The sequence below is a fragment of the Anticarsia gemmatalis genome, chromosome 7 (genome assembly GCF_050436995.1).
Source record: "Anticarsia gemmatalis isolate Benzon Research Colony breed Stoneville strain chromosome 7, ilAntGemm2 primary, whole genome shotgun sequence".
Lineage (NCBI taxonomy): Eukaryota > Metazoa > Arthropoda > Insecta > Lepidoptera > Erebidae > Anticarsia > Anticarsia gemmatalis.
This window is the reverse complement of record NC_134751.1, coordinates 25,147-47,911: the sequence shown is the minus strand read 5'-3', so window position 1 is coordinate 47,911 and position 22,765 is coordinate 25,147. Positions and strand designations below refer to the sequence as shown.

The 22,765-nt window shown below is 47.6% G+C and overlaps 1 protein-coding gene across 2 annotated transcripts in view; it reads left to right on the top strand.

Annotated features, from left to right (window-relative positions):
* kug (FAT atypical cadherin kugelei) overlaps positions 1–22,765 on the top strand; it is a 53,593-nt gene that overhangs the window by 27,328 nt on the left and 3,500 nt on the right. Inside the window, exons 17-26 of one of the 2 annotated variants that reach the window (XM_076116391.1) lie at positions 887–910; positions 1,457–1,693; positions 12,607–13,217; positions 13,324–13,780; positions 13,980–14,294; positions 14,368–14,526; positions 14,607–15,158; positions 15,894–16,063; positions 16,134–16,355; positions 18,981–21,437. In XM_076116391.1, the coding sequence (XP_075972506.1) occupies positions 887–910; positions 1,457–1,693; positions 12,607–13,217; positions 13,324–13,780; positions 13,980–14,294; positions 14,368–14,526; positions 14,607–15,158; positions 15,894–16,063; positions 16,134–16,355; positions 18,981–21,437 (5,204 nt within the window). The remainder of the gene's footprint in view (positions 1–886; positions 911–1,456; positions 1,694–12,606; positions 13,218–13,323; positions 13,781–13,979; positions 14,295–14,367; positions 14,527–14,606; positions 15,159–15,893; positions 16,064–16,133; positions 16,356–18,980; positions 21,438–22,765) is intronic. The other variant, XM_076116392.1, reaches the window with a different exon arrangement.

Here is a 22,765-nt window from a genome sequence, read left to right as displayed (position 1 = left end):
GCGAAACGCGCGGTGTTAATCTCGTTTTACAGCGGACCGCGCGCTTTTCAAACGCGCGCTGCTCAACGGCGCGTCTGACAGCGTAGCTATAAAACCAGCCTTAACGTCTGCGACTCTCGAGATTATGACGAATAATTTAATTCAAATTATATGAGTAATCGAATCGTAATTTTTGAGTGATGTTTTCCTAACAACATGCTTGCTGGCTAATGAGGATGTTCAGTTAGCGACTTCGCGTGGCCTTATTATGTAATGGCTACTTTTATAAATATAGGAAAAATACAATAATATTTCTGTTAATAAGAATATCTTCAACATAATTCTCCCATAAACTACATATTATATACTTACCTAAATATAAATTAAAACCCTAACCTTTAAATCACAAGCGCCTATGTAGTACTCTAGATAATGAATATAGGGGACAACATGAGAGAGGCGACCCCGTGAGACCCCAAACAAAAAAAATTTAAGCCTCCCTCAAATTAGGCGTACCTACGAGAGCGAAGTGCTGGCGTCGCGCACGCATGAAACGCACACATAATGTAAATGATTACCAGATATCATTACATGACATAGGTTGGTTATCAACTACACCACAACTTTCATAATTGTCCTCCATGATATTATTATTACTATATTATATTTGTTGCATGTCAGTACGCGGCCCGATAGTTTCGATTCTGATTGAGAAAGCGATAAAAAGAATATTTCTATGAAAAGAACAATGTTCCGCGTACTATACTCGTATATAATATACTTACCATTAATAGTGGCACAGAGGTTAGTCGGTGGAGTAGAGTGAATGTATTAACGCACGGTACGTGGTTGTCCGTAGGTGTTGGGTTCAATGATTGCGTTACTAACGTATTGGTTTTATCCGCAGCACCCGACAGAGGCAATAGTCCATGTGAGTATTCTGCGTCACAACCCCGCCCTTCACCGCTGCCACCCCCACGCCCCTCCCCCCCTCTCCCCCTCGCCGCTCCCGGTGGACGTAGTGCCGTCGTGCGCTCTTCGCATGTCACTGTGCTTGTGTCCCACGCGCCTCGTCGATCACGTCACTCATACATGTAGTACCCGCGGGCAGCGGCCACTACCGCGCTACTGCACTGCGCCGCTCGACTACCGGCGTCTATCCACTCGTCAACCTGCAATTTTTATACAATATTTTTAATATAACTACTAATATTGAAACCTTACATCACACGTACGCGGCGCGTCGAGTGGGATTCGCACCCGTAGTAGACGCGACAGTGCGGGAACGACGACCATCCCTCACGCTATCCTATCGCTCACCAGTGGCGCTCGCTCGATCATAACGACGCATTTCGCAGCCGGTATCGGTCCACACGCGGAGGCTTTGGGTGTCTGTGTCATATGGAGAAGGCGCCTTCTCCGGTGCATGCTCGGTCATGTGGCCCGTGTGACGTGTGTGACGCGTGTGTGTGCGCAGGCGTGCTGGTGGCGCGCGCGGAGCTGGACTACGAGGCGGCGCGCGAGCACGCGCTGGTGGTGCGCGCCACGGACGGCGTGACGGGCGCGTACGCCGACGCCGCCGTGACGCTGCGCGTGCTGGACGTGAACGACTGCGCGCCCGAGTTCCCGCAGGACGTGTACCGCGCCGCCGTCAGCGAGGCGGCCGCGCCCGGCGACCTCGTGCTGGCCGTGCACGCCGCCGACAACGACACCGGTGCGAACATATTGCCTATTATCATAATTACTCGATTGTTTTCATTATTTGGAATCCCTACAGCATTTTAGCATTCCCTACATTAGTGTTGCCGACGTGACGTGACGCCCTACTATTTGGCAGTCCCCGACGATATCATTTTTTTTTACTACTATTGTTTAATTAAAACTCAGGTGTCTCATCACATTAGGTGATAATCATACGGATTAGTGCTTCAAAACTTTCAGTGCTTGGATAGTTTTCGTAACCGGCAAAATAATAGTGATGGATGAAAAGATAGCATATTGTACAATATTTATTTATTTATTTGTATGTTACAATATTTAACGTACACTTTTGTAATAACGACGGTGACGATCCCTTTCCGAATTGATACGTGTGCTACGACCTTAAATCAACTTCAGAGCGGTCAGATGGTGTGTACAGTTTAGTAACCGGTACACTACTGATAGTTTAAGAGTTAAGTAGTTGTGAGTGCGCAAGTGAAAGAAACTTCTTCCCGTAGTAATTTATTATTCTAGTTACGTAAATACAGTTTTAGAGTTGAAAGGTGACTCTCACACACGTGCGGACGCTCGTTTGTTAAAATGCACACTAAATATAAATTAATTATAATTACAAAACAATCAGCCGATTTGTGTAAGATCAGCGGAATATCAACTAAGTGTACGTAAACCGTACATATTCCCAACCCGGAAGTAATAACAAAAAAAGTATTTATTAATTAATGAATGAGAATCACCCGTACAAAGAAGAAATTGTTGAAATGTATAAACTAAAAATTCATAACAAAAACATTGGTTAATAAGTTTAGGTATCTAAAATTTAAATTGGATATCCGAGGCAGACTTCGAACAGGCACATTCAGCATCGACCGACGCCTCCGCTCGCGGCTTTGGATGCGGGCGTATGCTCCTCGAACGGGAACCGAACAACGTCTTTATCCCAGTAGTTGGTGTTACAGTCTGCACTTCGATGTCCTCGGTTGTACCCGTAGGGTTACTGATGTCACACGTATTGCGGTTGCAGTAACCATGTTTACTCGCCACCCATACGGCTATCGCCAATCCTACGATAGCCAGTAGTATATAGGAAATGGCATAATGGTGTATATCGTGCGTTGTTAACGTCGTCGGTGCAGGGAGTTGTTCATTGTTCTTTAGGGATCGTAGACGATTTTCGACCACAGCGATGTCTTCGATGTGTGTCGGTTTCAGCAGCGAAGTAGGATGTGTGTCAACTATGGCATTTATCGTTTTATCCAGCGACGGAATTTGGATGTCGTAGTCCTGCTTAACATTGCTGTAATATTGGTTGTGAGAATGTATTTTTAAGTCTCTTGTTTGGAGAATACATCCTTCTTTCAGAGATACAATCGATGACCCGTTGATGACGTGCACTCTGACTTCACCATTACACACGGTACGTATATTGCACTCGTCACAGCACGTCACTAGCCACGTGTTCGTGTTGTGTAACTCGACCCAAGCCGTGTCGCATTCTAATTTCTTTGTATTGCAGGTTGATGTTGATTGATGTCCTAATAATTTGGCTTCACAGGGAGCATTGATGTTTTGTAAATTGAAGATTGGCAAGTTCAACATGCAGATGAAATTATCCCTTCGCCGTTGAATGCAGCGACTTAGTTCCTTTTCGCTAAATCTGACGTAAGTATTCTTCTCCAAGTTTACAGCGATGTATTTGGATGACACGGAAACCACTACTGTATCGTTTGATTCATATAAATTCTTCATAGGCAAAGGATAGATTTGGTAAACAACGAAGTCTTCATCGCTCGCCAGTGGAATGTGCAGCTCATACATAAAATAGGTATCCGTAACTCGAGCCTTGACGTAAATCAATTCATATATATCTTTTAATTCGTCTTGGATGTTCACTATGGGTAAAGTCAATGTCTTGGGCAACTGGCCAGAGATAGTAGTGAGCTGTTGGATCAAGTTGGCTGGAGTAAGCAGGTGAATGTCGATCCGACCTTTATAAGTATCCATTAGTGTGCTAAAAAGAGTTTCTTGAATGGTTTTTAAGTTAGATAATAGTAAATGTGCAGCAAGTGAAGCTGAAGTAAAGTAGGAGGTTGCCATAGCCACTTCGATTGCCGATTCGATCTTCGCCAGCTTAAAGTCAGTTTCGTTCATGAAGGTGTCGATGAGTGTAAACTGGTTGTTCATGTTTTGCTCGTTTTTCTTCAAAATGTCATTCTGAATTTCGACAATAGAGGTTTGGTTTCGCACAAGTTCTAGTAGATGGTTGTCGTTGTTCTGAATAGTTTGAATATCCTTCTGATATTGTTGAACAAATCTCTGATCTAGAATTCCAAAGAGACTGTTCGCGACGTAACCGACTCCGTCAATCAACCCCCGTTTGTTGCGACCCGACAAATGTTTGTGTGGGGCCAGTAGTATGTTGTTGTAATGCTGTAGAAGGTCCAATTCGTGTGATAGTTGACGTATTGTTGTTTCACAATATCTTGGCTCCAAACTTTGACAAAAGTGTAAAATATCCTGTAAATAGTTTTCAAACTTTTGAACTCCGTTCCAGTAGGTAGATAAGTTGTAATACATAAGCAGTCTCCACTCGTTATGGATCAATTGTGCTTTTCCAATAGTGTCGTAGTATATAGGACGATCCCTGCCCAAACTTGCGATTTGAACACTTGAGGTGGCAACTCCCAATAGTTGGGTGCGACCAGTTGCGGAAGCAATCAGAAGAAGTACGGTTGTTAACATCTTCTCAATTGTTTTAGGCTCGTAGATGTAGACTGTGTATTGCTTAACTTGTGCGATAATAATGAATTTATTATTATATTGTTTGTAGGTTATTGCGTAGTTTCAAGTGGTAGCAGCGACAGTTTCGTAATCGGGCGCTTCAATATGCTAGCTTGCGTTTTTACAGTTGCAACTCGCACGTGTCCGTCGCTACCAGAATGGACTTCGATCACGCGCCCTAGAGCCCACTTTCCTGGCGGAAGGTTATTGTCCTTGACTAAGACGATATCATTGATTTTGATGTTATGTGTGGGTTTTAACCACTTGCTTCGGGCTTGTAACGTTGTTAGGTATTCCGAAGACCAGTGTTTCCAAAACTGATGAAACATGTTTTCGGTTAGCTGCCATCGTCTGCGTAAATTGAGATGGCGGTCATCGTTGTAGTCTCCTAGTGGCAGCGTCATGGTTGGACTACCTGTCAGAAAGTGTCCGGGCGTCAAATAGTAGTAGAATTCGTCTGGGTCTTCTGAAAGTGGGCAAAGCGGCCGTGAGTTCATGCACGCTTCTATTTGACACAACAAGGTTGAAAACTCCTCAAAAGTAAGCTTTTGTTCGCCAAGTACGCGCCGCAAGTGGTATTTCATGGAACGCACCGCTGCCTCCCAAATCCCACCACCAGTTGGCCAAGCCGGGGCATTGAAGTGCCACTCTACTTTCATTTTGCTTATTTCATTGAAAAAGTCAGGAGACAGTGTAGTTTTAAATATTTCGTATTCGTGATTTAACATTTTCGATGCCCCAATAAAGTTTGTCCCACAATCTGAGTAAACATGGCCAGGTGTTCCACGTCTGGCACACATTCTTTGGAAAGCACTGATAAAAGTTTCAGTACTCAAATCAGAAACTAGTTCTATGTGCACGGCTTTTGTTGCCAAACAAACAAAGATCGCAATATATCCCTTGGACGTCTTAATCCCTCTTCCTTTGTTTAATTTGACATCCACGTGACCCGTGAAGTCGACCCCCGTGTGCGTAAACGGGCGCGAAGGTGTCACGCGCGGTGAAGGAAGATCAGCCATTAGTTGATAGGTTTCGTTAGGTTTAAATCGATGGCAGCGTACACACCGTCGTAGTTGTGTTTTAACAGCTCTGTTGCCCCCTACTATCCAATATTGTTGACGGATGTAGACGAGCGTAAGTCGGGCACCCCCGTGTAAAGTTGCCGCATGAGCTTGGTTTATTATCAACTCGGTTAATCTGCTAGTCCTAGGAACAATTGCGGGGTCTTTCATGCCAGGTGGTAGGTTCGTTTTATTTAAGCGTCCGCCCACACGCATAATGCCCTCTTGGTCCAAATAGGGATATAGTTTGCGTATAGAACTTTTGATAGTTACAGGTTGACCTTTGAGTAATAGATCGTATTCTAAATTGAATTCAAGTCGTTGAATATTTCTTGTTATTATAGTCATTGCGTTCTCAAGTTCCAATTTTGTTAAACAATTATTGTGAAGCGTGTGCCGAGCAGCGTCAAATTTCTTGTTTGTTGTAATGTTATTCAGTGCATTTGTACTGAATCGTGTTATCCAAGCAATAATCCGCGTAACGTGACTCAACGTACTATGTTTATTTATCAAATCACTTACAATATTATTATTTTGTTGGGTTAAGGTTGAGACTTCACGTTTTTCGTCTTCCGTTGTTGTAAATACACAACGCAGTTTTTCGGGTTTGCTCGTAAATGTTTTTAGCATTTCAGGACCTGACCACCATAACTCAGTATTCACGAGTTGTTTAGGATATAAGCCTCTAGTTGCACAATCCGCGGGATTCCTTTTTGATTCTATGTAAAGCCAGTTGGATGCGGATATAACCTGAGTTATTTTCACGACGCGGTTTTCCACATATTTTTCGTATTTGGACGCCTTTCCCTGTAGCCAAGCCAGGACCACTTTTGAGTCACACCAAGCCCACACAGTTATATTGTACCCCGAAAGGGATTCAGTTACCTTGTTAACCAATTGTGTTAATAGCAAGGCACCGCTCAGTTCAAGTCTCGGCAGCGATAATTTTTGTGCCAGTGGGGCAACCCTAGTTTTCGCTACCAGCAAGCTTACCACCGGCTGTCCGTGTTGATTAATTGTCCGTGTATAAATTACGCTTGAATAAGCTTTTTCACTTGCGTCGCTGAATGCTAATAATTCTATGTTGTTCTGAATGCTTCCAATCCAACGACTTATTTTCACAATTCTTAGTTCTTCAAGTTGATCTTTCGTTTTCAGCCACTCGTCTTGTATGTCTTTAGGCAATGCCTCATCCCAAGCAAGTTTTTTCGTCCAAACGCGTTGGAAAATAAGCTTAGCTTTTACAGTGACAGGGGAGAACCAGCCAAGGGGATCGTATAGTTGTGAAATTTCCGACAGTAGTGCGGGTTTAGTAAGTATTCTCTTTGAGTTTGGTTTTAAGTTCCAGCTAAATGTGAATATGTCTGATTTGGGATTCCAACCGAGGCCAAGTGTTTTCATTGAATCGTCTTGTTTGAAGTCGAACTTTGTTTGTGAAATTTGATCTTCGGTCAATTGTTCTAGTAGCTCGGTAGCATTACTTGACCACTTTCTTAGGTTCATACCCCCGCATTTTAATAATTTTATCAGATCTATTTGTAGTTTTTTAGCAGTTTCTAAACAGTTATTTCCGCTTATTAGATCGTCGACGTAGAAATCATGACGTAATAGGTTGGCTGCCTCGGGGTATAAGTGACCGTGGTCAGTTGCCAACTGTTGTAAAGTTCGCATTGCCAACCATGGCGCGCTTTTCGTACCATAAGTTACAGTACATAGCGCGTACTCGCTTAATTGATCGGTAGGCGAGTTTCTCCATATGATCTTTTGGAGCGATTTCTGCTCGTCTGCAATACACAAGAAACGGTACATTTTTTCTATGTCAGCAGTAAATGCGTAACGGTACGTCCTCCACTTTAAAATGAGTGCTTGTATATCCTTTTGGAGATTGGGGCCTTTCTCCATCAGACTGTTCAAACTTCTGCCACTAGAAGTTTTTTGTGACGCGTTGAAGACAACCCTTAATTTTGTGGTGGTGGATTCTTCACGTAAGACGCCGTGGTGCGGTAAATAATATTCAGGTTGGTTAGATGTTATCTGAGTCGCCGGCTCCATATGTTTTAACGTCAAGTATTCATTCATAAAGTTTCTGTACATAGTCAACAGAGGTTTGTTTTTATGTAATCGTTTTTCTAGTTTGAGAAATTGTGCAATCGCAGTAGATTTCGAATGTCCAAGGTGTTGTTCATAACCCTGGATCATAGGCATTTTTACAATATATTGGCCTTCAGAACTTCTTTTTGTTGTTTGTTGGTAATAAGTTTCACATTGATCGTCTCGATGTATGTCTTGAGAGCTTGGTATAATATCTTCAATTTCCCAATACTTCGACAAATCAGATGTGATAGCTAAAGTTAGATGACAGTTAAAGATTCTTAGTTTCCCGCATAAGATCCACCCCAAACGAGTTTGCTGGGCGATGGGTGAATGCTGATCACCTTTCAACACTCCGTCCAAGATGATATCCGCGTAAACATCAGCTCCCAGAAGAAAATCTATTGAGCCAGACACATTATAGTTCGGATCGGCGAGTTTCAAGTTTTGAAGATGTGTCCAACCTGTGCTTTGGAAAGTGCTGCCAGGCAACTTATTGGTTAAGTTAGTCAGTATCAAAGCTTGTACATTGAATGTAAAATCTGAGTGTATCGACTTGCAGTGGAGCTGGAGAAGGCCCTTGCAGTTGCGTGACGTAGAACCAATGCCGGTTATAGCAGCGTCAAATTTGCTTCGAGGTAAGCGTAGCAGTTGCGCCGCATTTTCAGATATTAAGTTTGTCTGTGACCCTTGATCTAGGAGGCCTCGCAAAGTGACATAGTTTCCGTCGGCAGATTGCACCTTGATCTGAATGGTAGTTAATAAGACTTCTGTGCCATCGGTCGCTAAGTGGTGAGCGCCAGGTGTAGTTGATGTTGTAGGTCCTGGATTCGAATTCCGATCTTGATCCCTTCTAACATTTGAGTCATTATAGACAGGTTTATTGAAATGTAATAATGTATGATGTTTCAAATTACATTCGCGGCACGTTTTCTTCGAACTGCACGCGACATTGCCGTGGCTGTATAAGCAATTTTTGCAAACTTTGAGTTTTGCAACAGTTTTATTCCGTTGCGCAATGTCCATGTCGATGAACTTATCACACTGCATCAACACGTGATCTTTATAGCAAAGAGGACATTGTCCGTACGATGCATGAAAAATTTTAGAGTAGCCTAATTTTTTCATGTCTTGCTGCTTGTTAGGAAAATTATTGGGCTTATAGTTGTTGTTCCATCCTCTATTGTTAGGCCTATGAATTTTGTTTTCAATGGTCTCTTTAGAGCAGCCCTTTGCAGTTTCGTAAGCGAGAAATTTGAGTTCTAGGAAACCGAGGAATTCCTCCAAATTCGGCAATTCTCTGTTGTTTTGAGTTTCTTTTGTGTACTCGTTAAGAGTAATCGAATCTAATTTTTGTGACATGTTGTAAACAATCATTGGTCCCCAATTTGACACCTCAACTCCCATGTTGCCAAGGCCATTCATACACTCTGTAATTACATCGTGCATGCGTTTCATGTTGTTGGCGTTAGGGTGTTGGATAGCTGGTATATTCTGCATGGTACTCATGAAAGATGTGAACTGTAGTCGACGGTTGTCATATCTGTGCGATAATATCTCCCAACATGAATCGTAATTATCCCCACTAATAGATAAGTGTTGGACGAGGCGCTCTGCTTCACCCTTAAGTTTTGTCTTCAAGTACTGCATTTTTTGTGCCTTAGAGATACTGGGGTTGTTGTGGATGGTTTCCATGAAGATGTCCTTGAACGTAATCCAGTGAACATAATTTCCAGAAAATTCCGGGATGTCGATTTTTGGTGCGGACCGCTGATAATGTACACTAGACCACATTTTACTATTTAAAGCCCGTTTTATGTTGTCATATTTCTGTTCAAGAGCTTCGTACTTTTGACTGTAGTCCATAATCAAATTGGACCCTTTTAGTTCGTCTTCCAACTCCCAATGAGTTTTGTCAATCAGCTCCCATTTTGACTTTAAAATGGTAATATGTTCTTCGAACTCCCACTTCTCAGTTATGCAATCAAGGTCAATCTTCGACATAGCTCTGTATAACGCCTTAAAATTTCGTTCTTGTTGTATGATTAGTTTTTGTTTTCCGTCGTCCATAGCGACGTCGTCCATCAGTCCGCTTAAGTCAAAATTCACGTTTATTTGTTGTTTTCGTTGAAAGGAAAGTAAATCCACCATATTCTTCTTAGTTGAGTCGTACAAAGTCTTAGTTTTCCCGTAAATATCGTCAGTGAAATATCCAATATTTTTATTTTCGACACCTTTCACTAATATCTGATGCTGTTGTTCAAAGTTTACCCATAGTTTTTCTAAGTTCTCCAAACGTTTTTCTAGATAGTCGATAGTTTTTCGAGAACTGCTGTCTTTCTTGTAATTGGTACATAAGGTTTTGATATCTTCAAAGATGCCGCCTTGTTTGGTTAGTTGTTGCTCCATGGTACCTTAAGTTAAGTTGTAGGTTCCAGGAAAGTTGTGTCCAGGATACGAAGAAGACTGTAGGTTCCGTAGTTCTACTGGTCTTCAATTTCCAGTGTTTCTTCGTAACTCGTCTTGTTCGCGAACCTCGTTGAAAGTTGAATGTTATTGATGCTAAGTTAATCTGCGTCCTTGTGATGACACACGACTCTCAATTTGGACCGGTGAGACCCGCTTGTGGGAGGCCGACCAAACCGATTCGCTATCACAGTTTATGAGACACAGAGATCCTCAGCATCCGGCTCGAAGGACCATTTAATGTACAGTTTAGTAACCGGTACACTACTGATAGTTTAAGAGTTAAGTAGTTGTGAGTGCGCAAGTGAAAGAAACTTCTTCCCGTAGTAATTTATTATTCTAGTTACGTAAATACAGTTTTAGAGTTGAAAGGTGACTCTCACACACGTGCGGACGCTCGTTTGTTAAAATGCACACTAAATATAAATTAATTATAATTACAAAACAATCAGCCGATTTGTGTAAGATCAGCGGAATATCAACTAAGTGTACGTAAACCGTACATGGTGAATTCTAGCACTATCAATCATAATTTAATGTTTCTCAGCACTTTCAGAGAAAAATAAATGTTTGGAAATGAAAGGAAACTCGGTTGAAAGCGATTCTTCAACTTTTGTGCCATACTCGTAATTGCTCCAGGGTTGTTCTACCTATCGATATCTGCCATTATTCTTTGTAGGCCGGCACTTTAAAAAAGGCCCAAAAATGTATGGAGCATTAATGGTCTCCTTTATGCAAACTTTCACCCTCATTTTACCCCCTTAGGGGTAGAATTTATCGAAATCTTTTCTTAGGGAATACCTACGACACATTAGCTATGTGAGTAGTTGAGTACAAAGCTTCAGCCCGATCGGTTTAAAATTGACAAAGCTTCATACAAACTTTCATTCCCTATTTTAAATTCGTAAATCTAAGAAGACTCCTTGACTTCCTATTTTTTCCCTTTAGGGGTAGAATTTTTCAAAATACTTTCTTGAGGGACGCTCGCGTCATAGTAACTTTATGCATGCAAAGTCTCAGCCTGGTCGGTCTAAAATTGACAAAGTTTCATACAAACTTTCACCCCCATTTTATTGGGGGGTAGAATTTAACCAAATCCTGTCATAGCGGATGCCTACGTTATAATATCTACCTGCAAGTAAAATTTCAGCCTGATGCGTTCAGTGGTTTGGGCTGTGCGTTGATAGATCACTATGTCAATCAGTCACCTTTGAGTTTTATACAGATATACAGGGTGTCCCAAAACTCAACGATAATCCGAGACAGGATGAAAGGCCAAGTAATACCGGCTACAGGAAAAATAAAAAAAAAATTCCATATCACTTAGTTCAGCAATAATAGACACTTTTCAAAAAAGTTGAAAATCCACACCCTTGGTCGCATTTTCAAGTCCTGTTATCACCAATGTCACAATTTCGCTGTGTTTTTTGAATTTCGGGATCTTAATTAAATATGCTATTAATCGTATAACAAATTAATGCACAAAACATTGTTAATTTTATAAAAAAAGTTAAGTTTTAGTGAGTCACCTTTCTCAAAAATATCGTTAGTCAACTTTGACGCTTCATACTGAAAAAAAATGTACTACACTACCCTTGGCAAGTTATTTCAAAAGTTGGCGCATTTAATCAAGATTTCAAAATAGTATAACACTTGCCACTTTTCTTGCCATTAAAAATGTTATTTTTATTTGAACGAAGAGTATCCTCGCAAATGGATCGGACGCAGTGGTACAATTTTATGGCTCCCTTGTTCTCCCGATCTAAATCCAGTAGATATTTTTTACTGGGAATGCATAAAAGAAAAAAAATATTCGAAATCAATACAAAATCTATCATAACTTAGCCAGAAAATTGACACAGCGTCAGAGGAAATAAATGCAAGGAATTTTGATTGACCGGTGCAAAGGTCTTTTGTAAGGCGTTGCAGAGCCTGAATTCATGCTCGAGGGGATCGTCATACAACCAATAGAAGCCAAAAATAAGATTTAAAAAAAATTTGTTTGTCTGTTTGTTGTCCGCTTTTCATCCAAATCTACTGGACGGATTCTGATGAAACTTTTTTTGTTATATAGCCCTCGCTAACATATAAGCTATCTTTTTTTTGGAAATTCGCTCTTTAAGGGAGTAAAAAGAGGGGGGGGAAATTTGTATGAATGTCCGTCAGTTTTGAAGCTAATTCGATTAAAATTAATATTTGGCTATTTGGTTTCAAATTAAAAATGACCTAATAAGGATTTTGGAAATTCTGCCTTTACGTGGGTGAAAAAAGGGGGGTAAGTTTCTATGAAACTCCGTCAGTTTGACACACTAAATCGATGAAAATTAAAGCTGTTTAGCAAGCAAGTAGTCATGATCTCCTGGTAACTTTGAAAAAGTTTATAGAGAGATGAATAAAAGCGTGAGCGGAGCTGCGCGGGTCATATCATATATTGTTTTTGCAAGATTTTGCAAGTGTCAGAATTCGAATGACGAAAATATATACAAAAATAAATAAAATGTATTCTTAGGAGAAAACGGCGAGGTGACATACTCCCTATCGGCGATAGAGGAGGGGGCCGAAGGCGCCTTCACCGTGGACGAGAGCACGGGAGCCGTGCGCGTGGCGGCGCCGCTGGACCGCGAGGTGCGCGCGCACTACCACCTCGTGCTGACGGCCAGCGACGCGGGCCGGCCGCCGCTGCTCACCACGGCGCACCTGTTCGTGGCCGTGACGGACGTGAACGACAGCCCGCCGCGCATGGAGCGCGCCGTGCTGCCCGCGCTCGTGTCGGCCGAGGCGGCGCGCGGCACGGCGCTGGCGCGCGTGGCGGCCTGGGACCCCGACGAGCGCGACGCGCCGCGCCTGCTGTACGCGCTCGAGGGGGCCGCGCCCGGCCGCGCCTTCGCCGTGCACCCGCGCACCGGCGTGCTGGCGCTGGCCGACACGCGCGCCTGGCCCGGCGCGGCCGGCGCGGGGCTGCGCTCGCTCAACGTGTCCGTGTCGGACGGCGCGCACGCCGCCTTCGCGCGCGTCAAGCTCTCGCTGGCGCCCGCCAACCGCGCCGCGCCGCGCTTCCCGCACCTCGTGCACGAGGCGCGCGCGCTCGAGAACCAGCCGCCTCCGCTGCTGCTGACGACGGTACCGTGCGCTCCGTTCGTCTTATATCATTAGAACACCGTGCGATTCGACATCGGACGTTCGTACGCACGCGACGCACGATTCGAAACGAGAGTCTTTCCCGCAGGTGAAGGCGTACGACGACGACGCGGGCGAGTACGGCACGGTGACGTACTCCATCCCGTCGGCGCGACTGCGCGAGACGTTCAGCGTGGACGCCTCGAGCGGCGCGCTCACCACGCGCGTGCCGCTGGACCGCGAGCTCCGCTCCGACTGGGAGGTGCCGGTGACGGCCAGCGACGGCGGCGGACTGCTGCGCCACACCGTGGTGCGCGTGCGCGTGACGGACGTGAACGACAACGCGCCCGTGTTCCCGCTGCGCGAGTACCGCGCCGCCGTACGCCACGACCGCGCGCCGCGCCTGCCCTTCCTCACGCTGGCGGCGCACGACGCCGACAGCGGCGAGCACGCGCGCCTCACCTACTCCGTGTACGAGGGCGACGCGCGCTCCGACGCCAGCGGCCTGTTCGACGTCGACCCGCACACTGGAGCCTTGTCCTTCGCGAGGCCGGCCACCGAGTTCGGTGCGTAAATTTGACGCGAAGTCACAAATAGCAATTTATTAGTACGAAATTAAAACTTTCAAAATTAAAAAGCGGAATGTCACAAGATAGCCAGTAATATATCTACGAGGCGTACAGTATTTTTTTACAGTGATGTTCGAGGAGCTCCTCTCTTGTGCTTTTCTTTTTCAACATTTAACAAGCGCTCGATCGTGTGCAGCTTCCCGCAGCGTGCAGGTGTGGGTGCGGGCGCGGGACGGTGGCGGGCTGGCGGGCGAGGCGCCGGTGCTGGTGTTCGTGCTGGGCGAGCGCGACGAGGCGCCGCGCGTGACGCCGCCGCCCGCCGACCTATTCCTGCGCGAGGACGCGGCGCCGGGCACACTCATCGCCGAGCTGCGCGCGCCCGGGCCCGCGCCGCCGCGCTACCGCCTGGCACCAGCGCTGTGGCCGCGCGACCTGTTCGCCGTGGACGACGCGGGCCGCCTCGTGCTGGCCGGGCGCCTCGACCGCGAGACTCAAGCCGAACATCTCATAGGTGCGTACGCCGGCGGGGTTCGCGCCGCTCGTTGCGCCGACGGAACGGTGAACTAACCCAGTGTGTGTCGCAGGCATCATCGCGGAGGGCGCGGGCAGCCCGGCGCCGGCGACGATGGTGACGACGCGACTGCACGTCCTAGACGTAAACGAGCACGCGCCGAGTTTCCACTCGCAACCCTACGTGATACACGTCGCTGAAAACACACCGCCGCACACGAGCCTCGTTCAACGTGAGTTCCTCTCTTTATGAAGACTTTATGTAACGACCGCAAAGTCTCTACTATAAATGCTGATCGCTCGTACCGTTCAGTGATGGCCGACGACCCCGACGCGGGCACCAACGGCGAGGTGCGCTATTCGCTCGCCACGGAGGAGGGCGAGGCGAGCGAGGGCGAGGGCGCGCTGTTCGCCGTGGACCCGTACACGGGCTGGGTGACGACGCTGGGCGCGCTGGACCGCGAGGCGCGGCCCGAGCACCGGCTGGCGCTGCTGGCGGCGGACGGCGGCAGCGAGCGGCGCGTGGCGCGCGGCACGCTGGTGCTGCGCCTGCTGGACTACAACGACTGCCCGCCGCAGTTCGGCGCGGCGCAGTACGCGGCGCAGGTGCGCGAGGACGCGGCGGCCGGCACGGTGCTGCTGCGCCTGGAGGTGCGCGACGCGGACGCCACGGGCGCGCCGCTGTCGTTCTTCGTGGCGGGCGGCGACCCGCGCGCGCGCTTCCAGCTGCGCGCCTCGGGCGAGCTGTTCGTGGCGCGCGCGCTGGACCGCGAGGCCGAGCCCGCCTACGAGCTCAGCGTGGCCGCCACCGACGGCAAGTTCACCGCCACCACGCGCGTCTCCATCACCGTCCTCGACGTTAACGGTCAGTCCGCTCGCACTCTTCGCCGCTTTCTCGTCTCCTATATTATTATATCACCGAATAACAGAATGACCATTGACTAACTGCTCGACAAGCAAAGTTACTAAAAAAAACGAGAACCTATGATATAATCAGGAATTAAACTGCACGTTTGGCGCAGTGGTTTAAGCGGTCGCCGCAACAACCGTAGCGCCGCGTGTGGTGGGTTCGAATCCCACCCGGGACAAATCTTTGTGTGATGAGCACGAGTATTTGTTCTGAGCCTGGATGTTAATGTATCTATATAAGTATATATTTAGAAGTATATAAGTATGTTTATCAGTTATTTGATTACCATAGTACAAGCTCTGCTTAGTTTGAAATCAAAATGACCGTGTGTGAGTTGTCCACTAATAATAATATTTATAAGAAATATTTGTCCAATAATATTTAATTATTAAATTCGTGATCGGTGTAAAAGAGTTTTCTGTTAGAATATTGTTTTTGGTTGATTTTAACATGTGTTCCAAACTTACATTTTTTTTCTTCACATGCAAGGATTTGTTATTGGTAGTTGGCTAGAAAAATAATATCAAAATCGCCAGACCACCGTCAAACAAAAAGCATGTCAAACGTACGATGCACATTTTAAGACTTTTATAAATCGATGTGGACCAAGGCTAAAATATTTTTGTCGCGGTCGCGCCAGTTTTCAACTCGGGACACTCGATGTGCGAATAACATAAGGTGTGTGTGCAGACAACCCGCCGTACTGCGTGCGGCACCGCTACGTGTCGCGCCTGCCCGAGGACGCGCCCAACGGCACGCGCGTCATGACGCTGGCCACCGGCGACGCCGACGAGCCCGCCACCTCGCGCCTGCGCTACTACCTCACCGGCGACCACGCGCACCACTTCGCCATCAACAAGGTAACCGCGCGCCGCTCCCTCCCCCCTCCCCGGGGCGAGGGACGGTCGCGTGACGAGCGCTCGTTTGCAGGAGACGGGCGAGGTGGTGGTGGCGGCGGCGCTGGACCGCGAGGCGCGCGCCACGTACCGGCTGCGCGCGCACGCGCAGGACCGCGAGCGCGCCGACTGGGAGTGCAGCTCCGAGCTGCTGCTGACGCTGGACGACGTCAACGACAACGCGCCGCGCTTCTCCGCCAACACCTACAGCGTCACGCTGCCCGAGGACGCCGACATCGGCACGCTCGTCGCCAAGGTACTGCCGACACTCACCTTTACTGCACTACAACTACACTACACACGAGCGTGTGTATAATAGTGTCTAAAGTCAGTAGGTCAAGTTGCGAGCCGGTCCTCACGGATTTCACGTCGCCCGGGATCTTGATGTTAAAACTAGACGGACTAGCGGACTGGCACGACTTCGTACCGGTATAGTGCAATTTTATCCCGTTGATTCTACTCCAGTGGGAATTTTGATCCCATCGATCCCGTACTTACAGTATATTTAAATAATCATCTGATTTAGTTTACTTGTTCAAAAGTTATGCGCGTACATTATGTACATTTCTGTGATTCGTGATATGATAATGATAATGATATGGATTAACAGTAAGAACGAGGAAATTGAGGTAAAATAGAGGGGGGGGGGCGGGGTCATGTATATTTCTGTTATGATTATAATATTTTATGCATTATGTATATCACGTACACATGATACTTCGTAGCTTAGGGTATTGTATAACACATATTCAAATGCCAGTCGTAAAGGTTGAACGCCCTGCGACATAGATCACGAAAAATGTTATGATAAAATAACATGATTTTATGATAAAAAAACAAAAAAAAATTACATCTATTATATATATATATTCGCTTAGCCTTTGTTCCAAACTATGTTGGAGTCGGCTTCCAGTCTCACCGGATGCAGCTGGATACCAGTGTTTTACATGGAGCGACTGCCTATCTGACCTCCACAACCCAGTTACTTAGGTATTAACACGATACCCTTCGGTAAGACTGGTTGTCAGACTTTCAAGCTTCTGACTACTGTTAACGACTGTCAAAGATCTTCGAAAATGACAGCCGGGACCCACAATTTAACGTGCCTTCCGAAACACGGAGGACTCGATATGTATAAGATGGTCACCCATCCACGGAACAACCTCGGCAAGCGTAGCTTAACCTCAGAGATCGATCCGTGCGGCTGTTGTTAACTAAGCCACGAGCTCCTCTAAAAAAAAGACTCCTCAAAAAAAAATTACATCTATCCATTTTAAATATCATTAAAACAATTACCTATAATACCAGCAGGACATTAACACTAAAGCGGCGGCCGGCGCTGATTACAGTTGTGCGACTCTTGCCTTACGCCATGTGGATGTGAGTCACTCCTGCAGTGATCATTATAAGCATTCATTGTCGCATAACTACTAACATGGCTTCACAGATAAATTAAATATTTTTCAAATTTACGTATAAGTTGGTTCGCGTAAGCGATTAACACGATTAACACGATGGTAAAGCACGGGAGATCACAAACTTCGGAACTTCAAAATATTTTTTGTATATTTTACTTTATTCCTTGATAAGAACCATGCATATTGACGGGCTTTGACAAGTATGTATTGACAGAATGTGACAGAGGCGAAAAGGAGGTATCGATAGACGCGGTGGTGTTGGTATGACGTGATATGAACCACGAAATAGCTAACACATTTGTATTTTGAACCTTAGTGCGATGTTTGTACGCTCGTCACGACTCACAGGAGTACACTAATAGTTTTCTTTGAACAATTGAGTGAAATATCAAGTGGCTACTTTTATAACATATTATATTTAGAAAGACTATCATGTGCTGTGTGCGTTCTATCAGTACATCCCTATAATTGTGTGTCAGGGTTCTATTAAAATATTTCATTTAGATTCAGCTCCACCCGTGGTGAATTTATTCAACCTTAAAACACCTCACTACTTTAGTACTTATTATTGTGTGACCTCACCCGGCTTGTTTAATAGAAATCGAGAGAGACCGGATATACTAGTCTTGCAGATAGAACAACTAGTCTTATATATATTATTATAGGTATATTTATCGCAATTGTAACGGTAGATGCATCCATGACGATTGCCCGAACCAATCAGGCATCGAGTGTGGAGTGCTGCCGACAATATCGTATCATTTACCTTAAATCTAGCCTCGCCGTTTCGGACACATGATACTTTAAATTCTTCATTTTGAGTTTTTTTATTTACACCGCACTTCTATTTACAAATTTACTTACTCAAAATTTAGTTGTATATGGTTCATAATTTCAAAAGGTACTTACGACGAACTGAACATTTGTTTAAGAAATTAAAGACTTGGATAGATTTTTGTGGAACAATACGATAACTTTTGATTTGTAGTTTGTCGCTTACAATACATTATAGTCAGCACCATGCCATTATAACTATCGTGTATGTGTCCTTGTGTTCTTAATAAAACTTGTAGTTCTCCGACCGAAATGTTCGGAGAATTACAAGTATTGGCAGAATAATGGACGTAGTGATTCTTTTGAAAGTATATCTTTTATTAAGATTGAAAAGTGAACAGGCTAATTGAAAAAAAAATGCTCTAGCCGAGTGCGAGTACCTCACGGCATATCTCGAAAGAGCTTGTTTAAACATATCCACTGATAACGCAAGATACGTATTCTGTCGTATTCCAACTACTTAAGGGTATTTTTATATATGTACTTAGTTATATACTACTTATCCACTTAAACACAGAACAAGTCAATAATTATTTTAATTACTGGATATTTTAAGTTTTTACTATAAGTATATGAATTACTGTATAACTTTGAAACGTCATTGTAATAGACATTCTGTCACGTTGCAGGTGCACGCGACGGACGCGGACGTGGGCGTGAACCGGCTCGTGCGCTACTCGTTCGCGGAGGGAGGCGACGGCGCCTTCGAGCTGGCGCCCGACAGCGGCATCATCACGCTGCGCGCGGCGCTGGACCGCGAGACGCAGGCCGAGCACCGCCTCGTGCTCGTGGCCAGCGACGCCGGCCGCCCGCCGCGCTCCGCCACCGCCACGCTGCGCCTCACCGTCGCCGACGTCAACGACAACCCGCCCGAGTTCGAGTTCCACCAGTACCGCGCCGCCGTGCCCGAGCTCGACGCGCCCGGCACCGAGCTGCTGCGCGTGCGCGCCACCTCGCGCGACGCCGGCGTCAACGCCGACGTGTACTACTCGCTCGTGGGCGGCGACGACCGCGACGACTTCGCCGTGGACCGCGCCTCCGGCGTGCTCAGCGTCGCGCGCCCGCTCGACTACGAGCGCCGCCGCGAGTACCTGCTCACCGTGCAGGCCATCGACGGGGGCACGCCGCCGCTCAGCGACCTGGCCACCGTCAACGTGTCCGTGACGGACGGCAACGACAACGCGCCGCGCTTCTCGCAGGCCTCGTACGGCGCGCGGGTGCGCGAGGACTCGGCCGTGGGCGCGCGCGTGCTGCAGGTGGTGGCCGACGACGCCGACTCGGGCGCCAACGGCCGCGTCACGTACTCCATCGCCCGCGGCGACCGCGACTCGCGCTTCTCCATCGACGCCGACACCGGCTACCTGGCCGTGGCGGCGCCGCTGGACCGCGAGACGGCGCCCGCCTACGTGCTGGAGGTGCACGCGCGGGACCACGGCCTGCCCGCTCTGGAGGCGACCGCCCTCGTCAACATCGAGGTGGTGGACGCCAACGACAACCCGCCGCTGTTCGCGCAGACCAACTACAGTGCCGTAGTACAAGAAGACCGGCCGCTCGGACACACGATACTCAAGTTCGCGGTGGTAGACGCCGATGCGCCGCCCAACGCCGCGCCCTACACCTTCGACTTCCAATCTGGCAATGAAATAGGAGCTTTCCGTCTGGAACCGGACGGTTCCCTCTGCTCGGCGACAAGGTTCAACCATCGTATAAAAGATCGCTACGTGCTGCAGGTGCGCGTGTTCGACAACGGCATTCCGCCGCTGTACTCGGACGCGTGGGTGTACATCAAGGTCATCGAAGAGTCCCAGTATCCGCCGGTCGTGACACCACTCGAAGTAGTCGTCAACTCTTACCTGGACGAATTCCCGGGCGGAGTCATAGGGCGCGTGGTCGCTTCCGACCGCGACGCCTACGATACCCTCGCATACGCCATAGCCCCGAGTGACGGCGCGCCCTACCCGCCCACCGACTTGTTCGAGATCGACTCCACCGACGGAACGCTTCGGGCGGCGCCGCGCCTCGACGTGGGAGAATACAGACTCAACGTGACCGTCGACGACGGCAAATTTCTCGGTTTCGCTACGGTCAAGGTCACGGTGGTTCTCGTGTCGGACGAAATGCTCGCGCAGGCGATAGTGGTTCGCTTTCGAGAGGTCACCGATCGCGACTTCGTGCTCAGCCACCGCAAGGGGTTCGTGCGCGCCGTCGCCGAGGCGACCGACTGCGAGCCCGGCGACGTCGTAGTCGTCAGCGTGCAGCCGTCCGGCGACGACGCCGACGACGACGAGGCCGGGCGCGCGCGCCGCCAGGTGGCGCAGGACCTCGACGTGGCCTTCTGCGTGCGCGCCGCCGGCGGCCTGCTGCCGGCCGACGCGCTGCGGCGCCGCCTGCACCAGCACCTGGAGCGCCTGGAGGAGCGCGCGCGCCTCGTGGTGGAGGAGCTGCTGCGCGCCGCGTGCGGCGGCTGCGTGCACGGCGCGTGCGCCGAGCGCGTGGAGCTGCGGGCCGCCGCGCGCTGCGTGGCCACCGACGTGTTCGCGCTCGTGGCGCCGCCGCACCGCCTGCGCGGCCGCTGCGCCTGCGAGCGCGGCTACGGCGGCGAGCGCTGCGACCGCGCCGCGCCCGACTGCGCCGAGTGCGCCCGGCCCGCGCCGCCCGTGGCGCTGCTGCAGGGCGACGGCTACCTGCTGTACCGCCTGGAGCGCGGCGTGGTCGACGGCGCGCGCCTGCTGGACGACGAGCTGACGCTGTCGCTGCGCTTCCGCACGCGGCGCGAGCGCGGCACGCTGCTGTCGGCCGCGGGGCGCGTGGACTACGCCGTGCTGGAGGTGGCCGAGGGCTACCTGCAGTTCCGCATGGAGCTGGGCGCGGGCCCGGCGGCGGTGCGCGCGGCCGTGCCGGTGGCGGACGGCGCGTGGCACGCGGCGCGGCTGGAGCGGCGCGGCGCCAGCATGCGGCTGACGGTGGACCGGCGCAGTGCGCTGGCGCAGACGCCGCCGCCCGCCGCCGTGCTGGACGTGCGGCCCGACCGCCTGCTGCTGGGCGCCGCGCTCGTGCGACACGCGCACGCCTTCGCCGCCGAGCAGGTGACCCGCCGCGGATTTCATTTTTAAAATCTTATATATAAAATTTCCATGCCACAATGTTTCCAAACTCAAAAGTTGGGATTGCCAGTACTTCCAGCTTGTGCCGACCGAAAAAATACCTAATTATATAGTTTTCAACTATACCTACGTAATGCCCGTCACGCTGAAAAATTTAATGCTCGAAAACTGATGAGAATTTCGATGAAGAAACAAAGGTTGTAGACAATTTTATTATCTTTCATTATGTAGAAGACACTATTTCTCTACGATGAACCGTTCTTAAGATATTAGTGAAAAACTAAAAAATAGAATGTTTAACCCCCCTCCCCCCTCTCCGGCCAAACCTCCTTGAGGCGGGGATTTTTAGTACGTTTACACTCTAAGCATCCTGAACCAATTTCTGAAGAAATTTATAGGATCCCGCTCACGCACTCTACACTTGTTTTTTTGAATAGACTATTTATTGAGGAAGGGTTAAGACCATGTAACATCAATAATATAATCATAAATCGCGGAGTAGCAATGAAAAATGTTACAAAACCGGGGAAAATTATGACCATTCTCTCTTATGTGACAAGTGAAGTTGCGCGGGTCAGCTATCTTTATACAGGGTGTCCCAAAACTCAACGATAATCCGAGACAGGATGAAAGGCCAAGTCATACCGGTTATAGGAAAAATAAAAAAAAAAATCCATATCACTTTTATATCCGTTTCCTCTGGCATGAATTCAGGCTCTGCAACGCCTTACAAAAGACCTTTGCACCAGTCAATAAAAATTCCTTGCATTTATTTCCTCTGACACTGTGTCAATTTTCTGGCTAAGTTCTGATAGATTTTGTATTGATTTCGAATAGACTTTTTCTATTATGCATTCCCAGTAAAAAATATCTACTGGATTTAGATCGGGACAACGAGGAGGCCATAAAATTGTACCACTGCGTCCGATCCATTTGCGAGGATACTCTTCGTTCAAATAAAAATAACATTTTTAATGGCAAGAAAAGTGGCAAGTGTTATACCATTTTAAAATCTTGATTAAATGCGCCAACTTTTGAAATAACTTGCCAAGGGTAGTGTAGTACATTTTTTTTTCAGTATCAAGCGTCAAAGTTGACTAACGATATTTTTGAGAAAGATGACTCACTAAAACTTAACTTTTTTTATTAAATTAACGATGTTTTGTGCATTAATTTGTTATACGATTAATAGCATATTTAATTAAGATCACGAAATTAAAAAAAACACAGCGAAATTGTGACATTGGTGATCACAGGACTTGAAAATGCGACCAAGGGTGTGAAATTTCAACTTTTTTGAAAAGTGTCTA